Here is a 20,162-nt window from a genome sequence, read left to right on the forward strand (position 1 = left end):
GTATGGCAACTGCTGGGCCCAAGACCGTAAGAAACTAGAGAGTTGTGAACACAGCCTCCATCACGCAAACCCGCCTCCCATCCATTGTCTCTGTCTACACCTCCCGCTGTCTTGGGAATGTGGGCAGCATAATCAAAGACCCTTCCCGCCCGGGTTATTCTCTCCTCCAACCTCTTCCATCGGGTAAGAGATGCAAAAGTCTGAGAACACGCATTAACATATTCAAAAACAGCTCCTCCCTGCTGTTACCAGACTCCTGAATGACCTTCTTGTGGACTGAACAGATCTTTCCACACATCTTCTCTACTGAGTAGTACTGCACTCCGTATGCTTCACCCGATATCTGTGAATATGTATTTACATTGTGTATTTATCATACGTCACATGTTTTTTCATGCATGGAACGATTTTTCTGGACTGTACGCAGAACAACACTGTACCTCAGTACACTTGGCAAAAAATTAAATCCAAATCCAATCCAGATCTAGAATATCATGGGCTGTTTTGGTCTCCTTATTTAAGGAAGGATGTAAAAGCATTGGAGGTGGTTCAGAGGAGGTTTACTCGATTGATACCTGGAATGAACAGGTCGTCTTATGAGGAAAGATTGGACAGACTGGACTTGTTTCCACTGGAGTTTAAAAGAGTGATGAGTGTCTTGATTGAAGTATATAAGATCCCCAACAGCTTTGACACATTGGAACAGCTTTGACACATTGGAATTTATATTGCCCTTGATGGGTGAGTCGAGAACTCAGAGACACTGATCTAAAATGAGGGGTTTAGCTTTTTAGGATGGAGATGAGGATAATGTTTTCTCTCAGTGGGTTGCAGAAGGCAGTGGAAGCGGGATCTCTGAAAACTTTTAAGGCAGAGGTAGATAGATTGTTGTTAGACAAGATTAGATTATCAGGGGCGGGATTCTCCAGTCCCTGATGCCAAAATTGCATTCGACGATTGGCCAGAGAATCCACATTGGCGCCAAAACCGGGGACAGTGGTGCTTTTGCGAATGCTCCATCCACTCCAAAACGGCACACTCTAGGAGTATGCCACAAGTCGTCAGACGGCCTCAGGACATTACCTGAGCCCCTCCCCCCCATGTTCCACCCCTGATGGGCTGAGTTCCCGACGGCGCGGTCGTGTGTGGTATTTATTTTCGGGAACTCAGCGTGGCGGCTGCAGACTAAGTCCAGCACCAGTACAGTCGGGGTGCTGGGGGGGGGGGGGGGGAGAGAGCCGATCCATGGTGTCATGGGAGTGTCCCTTTAAGAAAAGTTTTTGTCTTATCCCATGGCTTCAGTGATGTCATATATGTGGGTGGAGCTGGGCTGTGGCTCTGTGAGTTTTTACTTTCGCTTTGAGTTTTGGACTGGCTTGAACTGCACAGGTTGAAAGAAGTGTTTTTCTCTATATTCATTTTAAAAGCTGTTTCCAGACAGCATTCGTAACTTAAAGGAGATAATTGCTTTCTGGAAGTATTTCAAACCTGCTGTTTGTAAAGGGGAACAAAGTATCAATAACAACAGTCTTATACCACTGAAATGCCGTGTGCTGGCCCACACCTTTGAAAAGGGGTTTCTGGTTTTATTTGGAGTTTGTTACTGAATTGGAACAGTTAAGGAGGAATTCATTAAGGGTTATGCATAGATTACTGTAGCTGTGTGGGGTCTTTGTGTTTGTAATTGATAAAAGTTCATGCTGTGTGTGTTCATACAAATGTTAACTAAATTCTTAGACTAATGCTTGTTTTTTGATTGAAAGTGCCGAAGAAGCCTGTTGAATAACACCTGAAAGACAGGCTCTTGTGCTCATCCTAGCCAAAGTCAACAAACAGTTATAGGTCAGATGAACTCCATAATATACTTTGGAGTTTTCTAAACCCTAGCCCATAACAGCAGGCAGAGGGGGCTTTGGCAGGAGCTGGGGGCACTGGTGGGGGTTGGTCCAGGAGTGGTGAGCCTGGCCAAAGGGGGTCACTATTTGGCAGGCTGGGTCCGCACGCAGCCGGCGCCATGTTGCACGGCGCGGCCACTGCGGGCCGCCGCCATGCGCATGCACAGCCACAGACTCGACAATTCTCCGGGCGTATCTGCAGCTAGAGCCTGGTGCTCTACGCTGCGTGCCTGCTAGCTCCCCACCAGATGGAGGATCGGTGGCCGTTTTGCGCCAATATTTCAGTCGTAAAACGCCACCGTTCTGACGCAGGCGTCAGCGCTTGGTCGCGGAATCGGAGAATCCAGTCCCAGATGTGGATGGGAATGTGAAACACAAGCAGTTCAAACAGATCTTATTGAATAGCGGAGCAGGTTGGAGGGACGGAATGGCCTATTTCAGCTCCTATTTCATATGTTCACAGCCCATCAGTATTTTTGCTCTTCTCCCCTTACAGTGCTCACAGCATAGATGCTAACAACTCAAGGAACTTGTTACTTGCCCATTTTCAGATTTGAGCCTTGATGGTGAGTGTCTTCACCCAATGTTGGCTCCTGAGCACTTTTTAAAGTGGATCATTGGCCATCGATTAGAGCCAGGAACATCCATAATGTGTTTCTTTCTTCGCATAAGGATGCTGAAGCTAACTGCAGCACTCTTATTGCTACTGCTGGCTACAATTGATGAACTAAGCCAAAGATTAAGCTTTCAATTTGGCCTTTTCTGATGCAACCACAGAATGTGGATTTCATCCTTAGAGCTCAGTGAAATCTATGACAAATGTTGACACGTGAAGCAGTATTTATAAAGGTGAAAGAGGGTTAAAGATAAACTGTTATTTAAAAGAATTGAGCGGAGGGGGCAGTGCACCATGCCCATATGTTCTGGGGATGTCAGGAGTTGGAGAGCTTTTGGGAGGCGGTTTTCAGGAACTTATTGAGGTTTGTAGGGGTTGAGATAAAGCTGGATCCTATGGTGACCATCTTTGGGGTGTCGGAGGTGCCAGAGCTGCTGGAGATGAAGGGGGCCGATGTCGTGGCCTTCGCCTCTCCGTTTGGCGACGGACACTTTTGAATTGGAGGTCTGCCACGTTGCTGCGCATGATGGCATGGTTGGGAGACGTGTACAGGGTTCTCACGTTTGAGAAAATCAAATTTGCCCTTAGGGGGTCAGAGGAGAGCTTCAAGGTACAGTGGAAGCCATTCATGGCTATATTTGAGTGGCTGTTTGTCATGGTTTTGGGGGGGGGGGGGGAGGGATAAAAGAGGAAAACAGTTACAAACTACATACTCTGTTGGATGTTAAAGTTACGTTATTATATTCAATATGTTTAGAATAAAATCATTTAAAAAAAAGAGTTGATTGTGTTTTACATATTGTTCTTTGCGCCAGATTCCTGTGGTATTAAATCTTCCAACTGATCATATCCAGCACAAAAATATTAAATAGATTGGCCTGAATTTATCAGTGAACACTGAAGGACGGGATCTTGCTGTTCACTTCGTTGTGAGTTTCCCACAGAGACCAGGATGGGCATCGTCAAGGACAGGACGGGAATTAGCCACTATCCAAATATTTCCCTCATGCTCAAAAAATCCCATCCAGGATGGTGCTTTTCCCGGAAAATAAAAGAAAAACACAGCTGACGCCAAAGGGGGGGAGGAAGGCAGGGGGGAGGAAGACAGGGGGGGAGGAAGGCAGGGGGGGAGCAAGGCAGGGGGGAGGAAGGCAGGGGGGTACGAAAGGCAGGGGGGGAGGAAGGGACGGTGGTGGACAGCGGGGAAGGGGAGGAACTATTGACTGATCCAGCGGGCAGTGAAGTGTACATAGGATCAGTTAAACAAAGGACAAAATAAACCTCTCTGTACAATAAAGTAATTTAGAGCGGGCAAGAAAAATATGATTTATATACAACTGTTTCTGAAGAAATGCCAATAAAAAGATTTTTTTAAAAACATCCCATCCAGAGCTTTTGTAAAATTTTAAGTAGAGACTTTCTCTGATTCATTGCCTGATCCAGTGTGGTGCCTTCTGATGGGGCATGATCTCAGAGGGAATTCTGCAATTTTATTCTCCTCTCTTCACCTCGGAGTGGGAATGGCAGAAGTGTAAAATTCTGGCCCTGAATTTGCTGCTTGATTTACTCCATAGTAGTAGTGAGAGTCTGAACATTAGTATTAACATAAAATTCAGGCTAATGTTATGTTCTAGTACTGTGACAATGACTGAGTCAGCGTACCAAAGAACATCTAGTTCTAGACTAGTCAAATTTATTATTATATAACAAACCGTGGGTTGGAAACTAATACCAACAAACTGGAACAATCACAAACACAACTAACCACAACGACGTCTCCAACACCACCGTTGAAACACCCTAGATTACAGTGTCACATGGTATAACTTGCCTGCCATCTAGTGGTTGGAGGTCAAGCATATTTATGAATATAGTACTGAGTGATACAGGTAGGATAGACTCACGTTTGATCACCTATGCATGCTGAGTTAGTTGATTGGGTGCTGGTAAAGGTGAGGGTAGGTACAGAACCTGACCTTCCCAGAATCACAGAATTGTTCCAGTGCAGAAGGAGGCTATTGGGCCCATCGTATCTGTGTCACACTCCATTGAAACAAGTTATCTAGGGCCACTCCCCCCCCCCCCCCCCCCACCCCCCGCCTTTTCCCCATAATGCTACATATTCTTCCTTTTCAAATAACAATCTGATTCCTACCACACTCTCTGGCTTAGTGTGTGTGTGACTGCTGCAGTAGTGTTGATTTTTAAATCCTTGTTTACAAGACCAGCAGATGCTTTGGCTACAGAGTGCTATTAAAGCATCATAAAAATGAAATCATCATTCATTCCAAGCACCTATATTATTTACCCGATGTAGGGCTAATGGAATTTTGTTTATAGAAAGATGTTCTCTGGGAATAAGGTTCTGGCCAAATTTGCAGACGACATAAAAATGGGTGTGGCAGTAAGTTGCAATGAGGAAATGAGAACCTTACAAATGGATATACATAGGTTAAGAGAGTGGGCCAAAATGTGGCAGATGGAGTTTAACGTGGATAAGTGTGAGGTCATGCATTTTGGTTGGAAAAAAGGGAAGACAATTTATTATCTAAATAGGGAGAGACTTTGGGGTGCTCTGTTGCAGAGGGATCTGGGGGTCCTTGTTTTGAGTCACAGAAAACTAGCATGCAGGTACAGCAGATAATAAAGAAAGTGAATGAAATGTTGGCATTTATAGCTAAATGAATAAAGCATAAAGGGAAGGAAGTGTTGTTGCAACATACAAAGTATTGGTGATTCCACACCTGGGGTATTGTGCACAGTTTTGGTGTCCTTATTTGAGGAAAGATATAGTGGCATTGGAGGCAGTTCAGAGGAAGTTCACTAGATTGATTCCAGAGATGAGGGGTTTGTCGTAAGAAGAGAGATTGACCAGTTTAGGCTTATACTCTCTACAATTCAGACGAATGAGGGGAAATCTGATTGAGGCATACAAGATGAAAAAAGATATGGATAAAGTAGATGTGGAGAGAATGCTTCCTCTTGTGGGGCATTCTAGAATGAGAGTTCATAGTCTTAGCATATGAGGTAGCAAATACAAATCAGAGTTGAGGAGAAACTACTTCTCCTAAAGGATTGTGAATCTGTGGAATTCGCTACCCCAGAGTGCGGTGGATGCTGGGACAGTGAGTAAATTTGAAGAGGAGTTGGACAGATTTTTGGACAGCATGGTAGTACAGTGGTTAGCACAGTTGCTTCACAGTGCCAGGGTCCCAGGTTCGATTCCCGCTTGGGTCACTGTCTGTGTGGACTCTGCACGCTCACCCCATCCAGGTGCTCCAGTTTCCTTCTACAAGTCCCGAAAGACGAACTGTTCGGTGAATTGGACATTCTGAATTCTCCCGCAGTGTACCCGAACAGGCGCCGGGATGTGGCAACTAGGGGCTTTTCACAGTAACTTCATTGCAGTTGTCATGTGAGAGTACCTTTAAGAAATGGGTGTTTAAGAAATGTACCTTTAAGAAATGGGTGTTTATCAGTGATGTCAGAGTGTGGGTGGAGCTAGGCTGTCTGTCAGCTATTTAGGCTGTTTGCTGCAGGGTGTGTTTTAGTTTCATTTTCAGAGCTGGATAGCTGCAGTCACAGCCAGAAGGGGTATTAGTCTCTCTCTCAGTAATCTGAAGACTGTAAATCAATCCTTTGGTAATTTAAAACTAATAACTGCTCTCAATAGTGACTTTAACCTGATGTGCTTCTGTTTAAAGGTTTTTTTTAAAGTCTTATGGATGCTAAAAAGACAGCTTACGGATTACATAGTGTTGTATTCTTTGGGGGTTGTATTTTAATTGATGGTTGCTAAGATGTTCACTGTATGTTTTAAAAAGGTTAACTTGAGTTCATAGAATAAACATTGTTTTGCTTTAAAAAATACTTTTCCATTTCTGCTGTACCACACCTGTAGAGTGGGCCGTGTGCTCCCCATACCACAATCTATTAAAAGTTGTGGGTCAGGTGAACTCCATGATACACTTTGGGGTTCTCTAAACTCTAGCCCATAACACAGTGTTAATGTATGCCTACTTGTGACAACAAAGATTATTATTATTAATTGGTAATGGGCTGAAGGGTTACGGAGAATGGGCAAGAAGGTGGAGTTAAGGGCAGATGAGATCAGCCATGATCGAATGGCCTAATTCTGCTTCTATATCTTAGGAACCTTTGAACTTATAATTAGAGATTTTGTTTAGCTTCAGTAAGATCATGTAGTTAATGGGAGGAGCCAGGGGTTGAAGCAGTCAGGTGTTGAGTTTTGGAGTTCAGTTAAAGATCTCCCTATGAACAGATTATCAGTTTCTCTCAAAGCAGTTTAGTTAAACAGATTTTGCCTCTGAACACAACAGCAGTTTCTGAAAAGACTGGCAGGTTAAACAGTAGTTTGACACAGCCACGAATCTGCAAGCTGGTTCCTGAAGGATCTCTCTCTCTCTCTCTCTCAAAGTAATTTATTCAAGGCATCTCTCTACAGATAGTATTCCTGGGTTTGCTAATTGTATTTAAAAGTGGGTTTTGATCTGAGGTGGGTATTGCTTGGGTGGAGATAAATGATAGCAGTTAGGAGTTTGGTTTTCATTGTCTTTATTAAGCTTTGTTTAAAGGGTAATTGTAAGCTATTTTCTCATATGATGTTAAAGTTATTTTAACCCTGTGTTAGTAATAAAGTCTGTCTTGATATACCACATCCCTATTTGTGTGTGAAATTACTCCTGGAGCAAAATATCCTTTCCTCACAGTCTTACAAATTAAATAAAATATTGAGGTTTCTGTCTGGTGTCCTCGTAACTATTGGAGTCTGGCCCGGGATCGCAATAGAGTGAAATAACGAGACCACAATCACTCTTTCAGGCTCACATTTGAAGAATAGGCAATTGGTGGAGGAATTGGACCCTGAAATGTTTCAAGACCTTAAAGATGGAAGATGAGGAAATTTGATAATGTTCAGCAGTTCTTGAAAACTCACATCTTGCTACATGTTGGAAAGTTTAGCCCTTTTCTTCTAGTGGTATTTTAAAGCCCCACAGATGGGTACAGGAAGAAACCTGGGAGTAATTTCATTTTGGGTAATAGATTAAAATGGGCCATATTCATAGAATCATAGAATTTACAGTGCAGAAGGAGTCCATTCAACTAATCGAGTCTGCAAAGGCCCTTGGAATGATCACCCTACCTAAGCCCACACCTTCCACCCTATCCCAGTAGCCCCACCCAACCATTTTTTGGACTCTAAGGGCAATTTAGCATGGCCAATCCACCTAACCAGCACATCTTTGGAATGTGGGAGGAAACTGAAGCACCCGGAGGAAACCCACGCACACACGGGGAGAACGTGCAGACTCCGCACAGACAGTGACCCAAGCCGGGAATCGAACATGGGACCCTGGAGTTGTGAAGCAACTGTGCTAACCACTGTGCTACCGTACTGCTGATATTGTATCAGCCACTGATGCACCTCACTTGATTTTAATTTTTATTGGAAATAAAATTTGTAGAGTTTATTTAATATTCAATTGAGCAGCTTATTCAATATTTCCTATTTTATCCTCTTGTCCAATGTCAAAGTGCCCCCTGCAGTTAAGAAAAAACTGTAATGATGGAATCTTCATTTACACCTGTGTGCTTTGTGTTTGAGTTCAAACCTGTAACTTATAAGCCACAGCTAAAATTCCTTGATCAAACAAAATATTTTTTGTGTAATCTCAGTTATAGGAGGGTCTTGCGCTGGTCGTTGTGGGAAGTACCAACCTGATGAGGCCTGCCAGTGTAACTTGAAATGTGAGGATTATGCGGATTGCTGCCCTGACATTCATACCTGTGCTGGTAAGTGAATAACCTTCCCCGGACTGCCCACAAACAATTGCTGCAGTGGGAAATAAGGTCAAGCTCATCATGGTGTATGTACAGAGTATGTCGAGGAAGTGATCTTGACAATCCGCAAGGCCTTTCTTCTTATTTCACCTTTCCACCTGTTCTGATGGGGTTTTTCTTTTTTAAATTATTTTCTATCCAGACCCTTCCTTAACAGAAACCCAACCTCAATTGACCTCTATTTTCATTCCGGGTCACGGAATCCTGTTTGGAGAATCTCAACTGATCCAGGTTGGTGTGGAATGGAAGAGAGTTAATCGTTTCCTGGGTATCCCATATGCAGCTCCTCCCACTGGTGAAGGCCGATTCAAAGCCCCAGCATCGTTTCATTGGACTGGAGAATGGAACGCTACTTTCTACAGGTGAGCATGGTCTTTCCTGTTGGGTATTATTTAATTCTTCTACTTTTCTTTCTTTCTGAACAGCTACCACAAAACATCGGGAGTCATGTCCAGTTCTGATCAACTAATCATGTAAAGGATACCATTGCTTTAAAAGGATACAGAGAAAAGCAATACTCATGGCTGTCAAGAATTTAAACCAAGGGGGAAAGGTTAGGGAAGCTGGGCATGGTCTCTTTCGAAACAGGAATGACTTGAGGTAACCCGAGTGAAGTTTGGAACATTATAAAGGAAAGTTTATAAATTTGAGCCAGATGAACATCATTTAAAAATTAGAAAAATAGGAATGAAGAGATAAGCCTGGCAGAATAGTTTCACTCAAAGAGTTAGAACAGATTGCCAGGAAAGGCCATGAAAGCGAGCAATATTGGGGTGATTTTATGACTGCATTGCACCTGGTGTAAACCCCACTATTTCTGTAAAATTCCAGGAGAGCCCCAAAACAGGTTTTGCGCTGGGCGCCAAACAGTTTGCAATGTTCTCGGGCCCTTCCAGCAAACAGAATCAGTGAGAGCATGAAACTGATTACCATGCATTTAAATTCATTATAATACGCAAAGATGGCTTCACGTCGAATCTTCCAGGAATGTGCTATGATCCCACCCATCGGTGTGCTTTGAACAAATGGAGACCAGACATGTTGACTACGCCGGGGGCCTCAGAGGATATTTTAGCGCCGGTTGATCAGGGACATGGCCCTGTGGCAGTGCCAACCAGCGGCACCAACTTGACAGTGATGAACTAGCACTGCCAGGTTGCCGATGCCAGGGTACCAGGGGGCAGTGCCAAGGGACAGGGCCTGAATTTTTGTAAAATTCCACCCATTAATACCAAATCTAGTTATTTGTCTAGGTTTCCAATAGACAACTGAATGTCATGTATATTGGACAACCTGGTGCAAAGGGAAAATCAGGTAATCATATAACTCACAGCCAATTGGATGTCATCCCTTTTACACCATTGCTAAACTTAAAACTAGCCCCAGATAGTGATAACAAGTATTTAACTTTCACAATCTCTGTTGTTTTAGGCCCAGTTGCATACAACCAGGAGACGCAAAGGCCGTTTACTCTACTGTGGACGAAGATTGTCTCTACCTAAATATATTTGTCCCAAAGACCATTGTGAGTAATAAAACCTAAACAAAAGTAAACCTCGGGTTTTGCTGCTGGTGTCCTATGTCACATAATGGGGAGACAATGATCTGTACTTGCATACTGGGTTAGTAGCCTCCCTTGTGTCAGTATGAGGAATACCGAGCACAAACCATCTCTCCTCTTCAAGGCAAGAAGATATATTAGTTGTAGAATTGTCCTTTATTTTCTCTTATTTCTTTCAGTCAGTAACAGAGTGATATTATAGATGCCTACAATCAGAACTATCTTGACTGGGGAGAAATATTGATACGTCTTGTTTATTCATTCTTGGAACATAGGTGGCGCTGATAAGGCCAACATTTCCTCCCCATCCTGAGTTACCCTGGGAAGCTGGTCCAGGGCCTGCTTCTTGATCCATTGGCTCTTTGGAGTGATCTGATACAACTGAGTGACTTGTTGGGCCATTTCAGGATCGCAGTCGCTAGAATTCAGAAGAACGAGGGGGGAATCTCATAGAAACCTAGAAAATTCTAACAGGACTAGACAGGGTAGATGCAAGAAGGATGTTTCCGATGGTGGGTGTCCAGAACCAGGGGTCACAGCCTGAGGATACGGGGTAGACCGTTTAGGTCAGAGAAGAGGGGAAATGTCTTCACCCAGAGAGTGCTGAGTCTGTGGAGTTCGCTACCACAGAAAGTAGTTGAGGCCAAAATATATGTTTTCAAGAAGCAGTTAGTTATAGCACTTGGGGTGAAGGGATATGGGGGGGAAATCAGGCTATTGAGTTGGATGATTAGCCATGATCATAAGTAATAGTGGAGCGGCATGAAGGGCCGAATGGCCTCCCTCTACTCTTATTTTCTATGTTTATGAAGGCCAATTAACTTGGAGGCCAGCACAACTGGTAAGCGGTGTTAGCCCCAAAGCTGGAGCGAGCATTTAGTAGGTAATGGAGTGAATCTTGAAAGACATAAAAGATTTTATTCTTGAAATGTCCCAATAAATGTTATTCTCTAGATTTCTAATTCTGCTGAATTTCATAGCGACACAACCAAGGCTCATAAAGCTTGGCTGGAATTCTCCAGACATTGGGATTCTCTTTTCCCGCCGGCAGCTCACCCCCGCTCGCGAGTTTCCCGATGGCGTGAGGTAATTTTACTGGACAATCCCATTGACAAGCCAGCGAACAGCTCACCATCAAGAAACACACAGCTGGGAATGGAGCATCCCACCCCTTATTTCAAAGTGCTTTGCTGAAACCCTGGCTATCTCCTCATCCACAAATCGATGCTTGACCACTCTGCCCTTGCAAACTATCACCAATGTCTAATCTACCTTTCCTCTCCACAATCCTTACATGTGCTGTTGTCTCCCACATAATACCTATCTTTTCCACAGCTCTGTGTTTGAATCTCTACAATCAGGTTTATCATCCTGCCACAACTGAAATGCCCTTCACAAAAATCATAAGAGGTTTTGTGACTGTGACCGTGGTGCATTATCCCTCTCCTGATAGGGCCAACTGCATCATCCTGGCGAAAAGCTTAATGGGACTATGTTCACCTGGTTTAACATATTAAATCCTTGCTAAAGCATTGCCAGCATTGGCTGCTCTTCCATTCCATGCATGATTACTTCTAGAGTATCCCAAAATATATATTGGCTCTGTTCTTCTGCTCATCTGCATGCTTCTCATTGAAGACTGAGGGTTTAGGTACCTGACATGAAGGAGGCCTAACAATTAGCCAACCCCACTGAAAGGCAGCTGAAACTAGGGCTCGGAGTGGCTGCCCAGTAATTTGGACCATGTTGCTGGGGACCCATGGACCCAGGCACAAGATATGGATGGGAGGAATTAGACAGGGAGGTGAGAACATTTCAAGTAGGAAAGGTAATTGGGCAGGCTGTCCACTTGTTAAGATATATCCCACCACAGGTTAAATATTAACCCCATGTATTTATAGGATGCAACCTAAGAGCACTATGTAGATGAGAAATAAGACAGATCCAGAAGTGCACGTTTATATTCTCAGCTGTGGGGCTGCACAGTTTTATCTGGTTAAATTCTTGAACTCCTTGGGAATTGCAAAACTCTGGCAACTTGCACATATTTCCTGTGGAGTTAGCATCATAGGGTGTCCTCATGAGTAGACTACCTTCCAAATGGGCGTACTGCCTGTGCAGACTTTTCAGCCGCATGGTTTATACACCCATTCACCATAACTTTCCACTTTTACATTTGACAAACCACAATTGACAACATGTTAATATGAATAGTAGGTCAAGTAGTGAAGAGGATAGGTTTCTCTGAACCTCAATTGTCATGGACAGAATTTTTTCCTCCTGTTAGGGATGGAAATAGTAAATAGGAAACAAGTGATTAATAATTAGAGATTCGTTGGTAAGCATATAAAGAGAAACTGTATATAGGTTGTGGATGTTTGCACCTCTTATTTAATTTTCTGAGGAACTTTTTAATTAAATTTTTGTTACACTTCTGTCCCATGCTCCTAATCCTTGGGCACCTAGTGCCGAGAGGATGCAGGGAGGGGAGAGGACCTCTTTGCGAACCTGCTCTTGGGCCTGGCCAAGTTGGCCATTAATAGGTCCAGGCAGCAGGCGATCAAGGGCATCATCTGACCCAACTGTTTGCCATGACTATGTTCGCTGCCAGCTATCTCTGGCCCGAATGAGTCCTTCCATGACTGATGGGCACCACGGGGGCTAGGATGCATCATAGGCCCCCAAAACCACATTTTGATTTCATTTGTTAAAATGTTTTTGGATTTTGTTACAGTCTCCTTTTAAGGGATTATCCTCTTAATTTAAATTTATCAATTTAACCCTATTTTTATTCGATATGCTCAAAAGAGTATAATGGGCAAACAGGTGATGATCTTGACTGGAATTTTATGTGAGTTTGAATAAAACTTTTAGGAAGAAGAGAAACCTTGGTTTTATTATTTATACCAACCATTGGAGTTTTACATATCCTCTCACTGCCTGTGATCAATATATCTAAGAGGGGGCATTTTCTTAACTTCGGAGTGAGAATCTGAATTAAATAATTCCAGCAGCAAGTCTTTTGAGAGTTTTAAAATAAAGAAAGTTATTCATTATATCACGTTTGTTCTGGATTTTAAAAAGCAACATCTCACTCACTTGCTTCGCACACACCCTCGGACACAAAGATTAGATACCGATTATGGTAAAACAATACAGTTTCAGCTTTTAATTATATCAGTCTTTTATGCAGCAGGCCTGTTGTTTTTTTTTGGATGAGGTGCTGCTTTAAAGTTGCAATGAAAGTCTGGTAAAACAAAGGATTCTCAGTAAGCTGTGAGCTTTCTTGTCATTGAATTTTCAGGAAGTTGGTTCTCAGGTAAAATCACAGTTAGAACAGGTTGGTGGAGGGGAGACCTTCTCCCACTTTCAAAGCTATTTATTACATTTGCTGGTTGGATGACTTGAAGCTGGTTTGATGGATTCCGGTGAAATTCTGTCTGTGTGCAAGCAGCTTCTCTGCTTTCAAGAGCAGATGGCCAAAATTGTTTCTCATTATTTGACACCTTGAAAGTTTGAGACAGTCAATGAGACAGCCAACCAAAAGTCCATTGACTTCGCTGGGTCCGGAATATCCCGCTGGTGAACGGGGATGGAAAATTCTGTCCAGTGTCTGTGTGTTTGAATGGCCCATTTAATTTTAAACGACCCCTAGTTTCAGGAAAGGACATTGTTACAGCATCAGTCTGGAAGATTCCTTTTGTTGAGACAAGGGAATGGCTTCAATCGCTAAAATACGTCAAGTGTCCCATGGACACTATCTTTTGCTGCCTTTTGTTCAGCTTTTAAAAATATAAAGTATTGACTGAAAGTTTATAATATACTCGTACATGACACAATAACAAAGGCACACGGGTGAAGAGCTCAAGGTGCCTGAGTATCATTTGCATTTGGGAAACCTCCTTCCTCACAGCTTCAATAATGGGTAAAAAAAGAAAGACTAAACCCAGATAAATAAAGGAACCACGGTTCTGATTTCTTGAATCATTACTAATCCTGAATTTTGTTCCACGATAGACTGGGAACAACTCTGCGCTGGTCTTCTTCCACAACAGTGCTGCAGATTACAGAGAGAAGCAGACGAACGTTGACGGGTCCTATCTGGCATCTGTTGGAAACATCCTGGTTGTGACTGCAAACTATAGGGTCGGAGTGTTTGGATTCCTACGTGACGGTAAGCCCAGTGGTAAATTGTGAACTTATTTCTTTTTAAGACTTTGGATGAAACAGTAAAATTGCATCTATTGATATAAACTTCACATCTTAGTCTTCCCGACGCGCAGCTGCATGGAACAGGTTAGAATGCAGGTTAGGAATTCGGCCTGAAGATTAGGGTGGCCTAGTTCTAAACCTACACATTTTTCATAACCATTGAAATCTATGGATTATTGAATATTGCTTGCTATTCCAAAGTCCACTGACTTTGGCAGAACCAGTAAATCCCGCCACTGGGAGGGGCCATAGAATTCCACCCAACGTCACAGCTATGGGGCGAGATTCTCTGGCCCTCTCGCAGTGTGTTTCTCGGTGGCGAGAGGTTGCCCGATATTGGCTGTTGGCAGGGTCTTCTTATCCCGCCGCTGTCAGTGGGATTTCCCATTGAATCCACCCCAAGCTGCCAGGAAACCTATGGCGGGTATACACCATCGGCAGGACCGGAGGATCTCGCTGGTGGGAACAGCTGGAAAATCTCACGTGTTGTCTAAAGTGCTAGCCCTGGAATTCAAAAATTGGAAAAATTCAGTTACAGTCCCTACAATTTATTGCCTTCCAATGACTAATACTGGTAAATAAAGTGTGTGCTCCTGCATGCGTGTTGCTGGATGTGTGTTCCTGGGTATTTGTGTGTGTGTGTGTGTGTGTGTGTATGCATGGGCAAATTCATAATTGCAAACTGCTGACACTCAACAGTATTTGCACATAAAACCTTTCAGCGTATGAAAATGTCCCAAAGGGTGTAAAATGACACTAAGCTGAAGAGGCAAATTGGATGACTGACTAAAAGTTTAGTCAATGGGATAGGTTATAAGGGGAGTATTAAAAGAAGAGAGAAAGGCATAGAGGCTGTGAGAGGGAATTCCCAAGAGTTAGACATCTGAAGGCATGGCTACCAATAGTGGAAAACCAGAGATGCACAAGATCAGGTTTAGAGGGCAGAACTGTTGAAATACTATAGGCCTGGAGACGGCAGAGATAGGGAGGGTGCAGGCCAAGGACAGATTTCAAAGTCTGGATGGGAATTTTTAAATTGTGGTGTCAATGGCTGCCATAGGTCACAGAGCACATGCGTGATGGTGAACGGGACTTAGTGCTAGGCAGGATGCGAGCATAGAATTTTTGAATGAGAACAGCATTTTAGAGGGTGAAAGATGGGAGGTTGTGAAAAGCTATTGCTGGTTTAAGGTGGCGGAGGCCTTCCAGTTTCAGTGGATCCAAACTGCAGCAGGAGTCTGTGTGGTGGTATGTATCAGGGGTAATACGGTACACCACATGTCGACAGGCTATTGGTGGAGGGATGCCAGGTCCTGATAGGATCTGCCACCTACTGGACTCCACCCAGAAATGCCGGTATAAGAACCCAGTTTTTCCCTCCAATTTCCTCAGCAGTTGCATTCTGTAACCACGCTGCTGGGGATAAAATTCTGCTCAATAAAGCCTTCAATTGACATTACCTCAACCTGCCTCGCGTCATATTGACGGTGCTACAGTCTGCAGCTTTGGAAAAGGAGGAGGAACTAAAACATTTCGGGGAGAAAAAGATTTATACAAACAGAAATTTCTCACTCTTTGCAGACACTGAGGTGATGACTGGAAACTGGGGTCTGTTGGATCAAGTGGCCGTGTTACAGTGGTTGCAGAGAAACATCGGTTACTTTGGAGGATCTCCATCTCAAATCACAATTACTGCAGACCGCAGTGGGGCTGACATCACCAGCATGCACCTCGTCGCTACATCTGGCACCAGACTTTTCAAAAGAGTCATGCTACTGGTAAGAAACAATCTTACTGAAGTTTTGAGGAAGTAGGGCATAATGTATTGCTTAAAATGATACTTTGGTGTGGGAACAAACAAATAATTCCTGTGACATGCTTCGGATGACTTGACACACAAGGCCCTATCTGGAAATGGCTCTAGCAGGAAGGCTCTGCAGCATTTAAAGCTAGGAATCTCTTCAAGACTTCTCTATTCTCTAACTTTGCCAAATGTGCAGGGAAAACCCAATTTTCTCATGGACCTAGAGCCTCCATTATATTCCAGTCGAGTTCTGGCAGCTGAATGGGAATGGCTCAAAGAATATTGCCGTCCAACATCTCTTTTCAGCTGGATTGAGATTCCTTCACAGCTGCATAACAGTGCTTTAGTTGTCACTTGGAGTTGGAACATTTTGTGATGTAACATATTTGAAGGGTTTTTCCTGCAGTTCACCCCTCCACACCCCGTCACCCTTTCCCATACTGCAGAGTTTCCAATTGCGGCCAGGCTACTCTGGACAGGGGCGAAACTTTCCTGAGTAATTTCTGCTTGTGCGGGAGAGGAAGCTGCCCCTGCCTAGTTATGATGCATTGTGCCATGACTAGGTGAAGAACTCCATTTGCTGAAGTAGGTCAGCCCTCATTCTCTGAACAGTGGGTCTTTTCGGGCCCAGAAGGCTTAGAGTAGGGGGGAAATTGGGAACAATGTTAACATAGAACTGGACAGACCAGATTACTTGCAATATTTGCGTATGGTAGATGGCCAATCCAATAGCAGCACAGATTATCGAAAAACCCAGTTATGATACCTCACTTCAGCGGCCTAAAGAAGTAAAGACGCAAGTGTGGATGGAGATTAGTTGGTAGGGTTTAAGTAAGATTGTTCTGTCCTATCCTATAGAGTGTGTTTAATTATAAATATTTATATTTAACTTAAACTGGTACATCATTGCTGTACCTAGATGAGCGGTATTGCTCTAGATTGTTGTTGTAATTTGCATTGATTTATTGAGATTAATTTGATTATTTATTCCTTTCGTACTGATAAACAAGAGCTCAATAAAATTAGGGAAACCAGAATTATAGGTTTAGGGTCAATGAACATTGTTGGTCCCGGGTTTCAACCTTTTAAAATAATTTTTTTTAAACTCATCTGACTTTTGGATGAAATCTGGATCCTGAAATAATAAGGAACTGCCTTTGTATTAGGTTGGGAAGAGTGGGTGGCAGTGTTTTAGTGCATTCTGGAGAGTATGGCTGGCACGTGGTTGTGCTGACTTTAAACAGTGGGTTCACATTGAAGATGATTGTGAGCTAAATCGCAAACGTTTGATATGTTTCAATGTTATCACCGGAATTTTCCGCTGGGCTGGGATGGCTCTAGTCTTACATTGGTGGTTGGCCTTCTGACTGCCTTGCTGCCAACCCACAACCAATTTTTGGCAAGCTCCTGCTAAAGTTTCTGTCGCTTGATCTCATCATTACAATTAAATATGGGGCAATAGGTATGCTTTCCATCACTGCTATTAGAGTCTGCATCTCCACACTTCTTGCTGACCATCCAGCAAGTGGCCCTATTTTCTAAACCCAAGAGCATGATGGGCTTTTATCAAAGGCGACATTGCTATCGGAAACTGTTTCCTCATTAGAGGTGGTTGTGAAGGAGGGAAATGAGGAAATTCTTCTAATTTTTTTTGCTCAAAGTAACTCCAATCTTTTTTTCAAAGAAAATAAAAGCCTTGCCTTAAAAGGTTTTCAATTTTTGGAGTAGGCTCATTCCTTCATGCTTGATTATCCCAGCATTATCGATAACTGGCAGGACCTCAGAGCGACTTACAATAGCATAGGTGCCCAGCGCCATTTCAGAACAATTGGGAAAGCACACTGCAGGATGTAGCTTTCTGAGTGAGGATGTAGCTTTCTGAGCCTGCATTAATGCTATCCCGTATAGGGTCAATCCAGAACTGCTCCTGGCCTGGTTAGGAGGTGGACATCACATGAGGAAATTCCATGTCAGCAAGGAAATTAAGATCAATTATTCACCCAAACATGGAACAGAGATCGGCAAAGAAGTCTAACCCCCAACTACTGCCTGTGCTGTTCTGTTGTGGGACAAGCACTAGCCAAGGGACATGGTTTGCATGGCAACGTTTAAACTCTAATTGAGTAATATAAATACGCGACTTAAAAAGATACAAGACACAAAATTTCTGCATTGAAAAATCATTTCACTGAATTATTTCCTTCGAACAGAGACCCTTCCCAAAGCAGGGATCCAAATTAGAAAAAGCATGCCATTGTGTAATTTAAATATATATACAAAGCAATGATCTCAGGGTCAGTATGGGTGAGGGGTGAAGTATACTTGGGCTTATGTCACGTGCGAACAATAATGTATCAATTTGGAATTTTCCAGTACCTTCAATGTAGTAATACGTGCCAAGATGCTTCACAGGAGTAATTATCAAACAACATTTGGCACTGAGACACAAAAGGTGATATCAGGACAGTTAAAGAGGTTCAAATTTCATCAGAAGGCTGGATTCCTGCTCAAATAAATCGGTCAGATTTGTACAGATGTTGCAAGCAGGAACAGGCCATCAATGAACGCACACGGAGAGTAGCTTCCTCTGATTTGCGATGAAACACTGAGGGTTACTGGCATGACACTTAATGGCTCGCTAAAGTGCAAGTATGCCACAAGCTGCTGGGGAATGTGCCTTTATTCAAAGTCATCGTCGTACTGGTCCCTCAGTGCTGTGGTGAGGAGGCAGGAATGCCGATTCTGAGCACCGGATCTGATGGATGAAAACCATCTCTTCTTGCTGCCGTCATGTAACGAGTCATCATCCACCTGTGACATGGTCATGTAGGATGCGATGCTGTGCCGTAGCCCATAACTGACGAAGGCTTCATCTCTGGACGGTGAGTTTGTGCTCAGCAGTTCAGCCCTACGAACCAAACCATAAGAAAAATGAAACAATCCCCTCTTCAGAACCCACAGATAATTCACTATCTCCTGTATATTATATGTTGTGTAACTACCCAACAACAACTTGCCTTTATACCGTTCCTTGAATGTACTAATACATACCAAAGTGCTTCACAAGCAGAATTATCAAATAAAATCTGACACTGAGATGCAAAAGGTGATATTAAGACAGTTGACCAGAAACTTGGTTAACGAGGCATGAATTTCTTCAAACAATATGTTGTGGTGATGTTTTCAAAAAGTTGAGGCAGATGTGATGAGGTGGAGCAGTTTATTCCACTTGCTGGGGTATGATGACTGTGGGCTGTGCCACCACTGGAGGAGGGGAGGCAAAAGAATGCACAGTGGACTAAGCATCCCATGATGGGTGCAGGCTGTGCCACTGATGGAGGAGAGAGGGAACGTCACAATAGACTCAACTTGCCGTTCTCAATAACCTTTCTTTCTTCCTTCGATTGGTGGAAGCAGGAAGTGACAAAGGGACAGAGAGAGACGACATCAGTGGGAAGAACTGTACCAGATGGAGTTAAATGTGGGGAGGTGTGAGGTAATCCACTTGGCAAATCAGAATATTTTCTTAATGGTGAGAAACCTGGAACTGTGGAGAAGTGAAGTGACTTAAGTGTCCACATAAATATATCACTAAAACTGATGCACAGGTATAAAACATAATTTCCAAAAGCTAATTAATGAATTGAGGATGCTTTCCTCAGTTGTACAGAATGTTGATGTGGAGATGCTGGCATTGGACTGGAGTGGGCATAGTAAGAAGTCTTACAACATCAGTTTAAAGTCCAACAGGTTTGTTTATTAATCTGAATCGCTAATCAGATTATTAATTCATCACCTGATAGAACATAGAACATAGAACAATACAGCGCAGTACAGGCCCTTCGGCCCACGATGTTGCACCGAAACAAAAGCCATCTAACCTACACTATGCCATTATCATCCATATGTTTATCCAATAAACTTTTAAATGCCCTCAATGTTGGCGAGTTCACTACTGTAGCAGGTAGGGCATTCCACGGCCTCACTACTCTTTGCGTAAAGAACCTATCTCTGACCTCTGTCCTATATCTATTACCCCTCAGTTTAAAGTTATGTCCCCTCATGCCAGCCATTTCCATCCGCGGGAGAAGGATCTCACTGTCCACCCTATCCAACCCCCTGATGAAGGAGCTATACTCCGAAAGCTAGTGATTCGAAACAAACCTGTTGGACTTTAACCTGGTGTTGTATAGAACCTTGGTCAGGCTGAAG

General features: G+C 43.3%; 2 protein-coding genes across 6 annotated transcripts in view; one reads left to right on the plus strand and one right to left on the minus strand.

Moving 5' to 3' along the window:
• tg (thyroglobulin) overlaps nucleotides 1-20,162 on the plus strand; it is a 613,433-nt gene that overhangs the window by 249,381 nt on the left and 343,890 nt on the right. The window contains exons 39-43 of the mRNA XM_072468601.1: nucleotides 8,209-8,325; nucleotides 8,516-8,735; nucleotides 9,805-9,898; nucleotides 13,952-14,108; nucleotides 15,728-15,924. Coding sequence (XP_072324702.1) covers nucleotides 8,209-8,325; nucleotides 8,516-8,735; nucleotides 9,805-9,898; nucleotides 13,952-14,108; nucleotides 15,728-15,924 — 785 coding nt within the window. The remainder of the gene's footprint in view (nucleotides 1-8,208; nucleotides 8,326-8,515; nucleotides 8,736-9,804; nucleotides 9,899-13,951; nucleotides 14,109-15,727; nucleotides 15,925-20,162) is intronic.
• The window catches only part of LOC140385756 (src-like-adapter), a 53,525-nt gene continuing 51,477 nt past the window's right edge, over nucleotides 18,115-20,162 (minus strand). For all 5 annotated transcript variants that reach the window (XM_072468234.1, XM_072468233.1, XM_072468237.1 and 2 more), the window contains one exon: nucleotides 18,115-18,858. In XM_072468234.1, the coding sequence (XP_072324335.1) occupies nucleotides 18,630-18,858 (229 nt within the window). In that variant the 3' untranslated portion in view covers nucleotides 18,115-18,629. The remainder of the gene's footprint in view (nucleotides 18,859-20,162) is intronic.

The sequence above is a fragment of the Scyliorhinus torazame genome, chromosome 11 (genome assembly GCF_047496885.1).
Source record: "Scyliorhinus torazame isolate Kashiwa2021f chromosome 11, sScyTor2.1, whole genome shotgun sequence".
Classification (NCBI taxonomy): domain Eukaryota; kingdom Metazoa; phylum Chordata; class Chondrichthyes; order Carcharhiniformes; family Scyliorhinidae; genus Scyliorhinus; species Scyliorhinus torazame.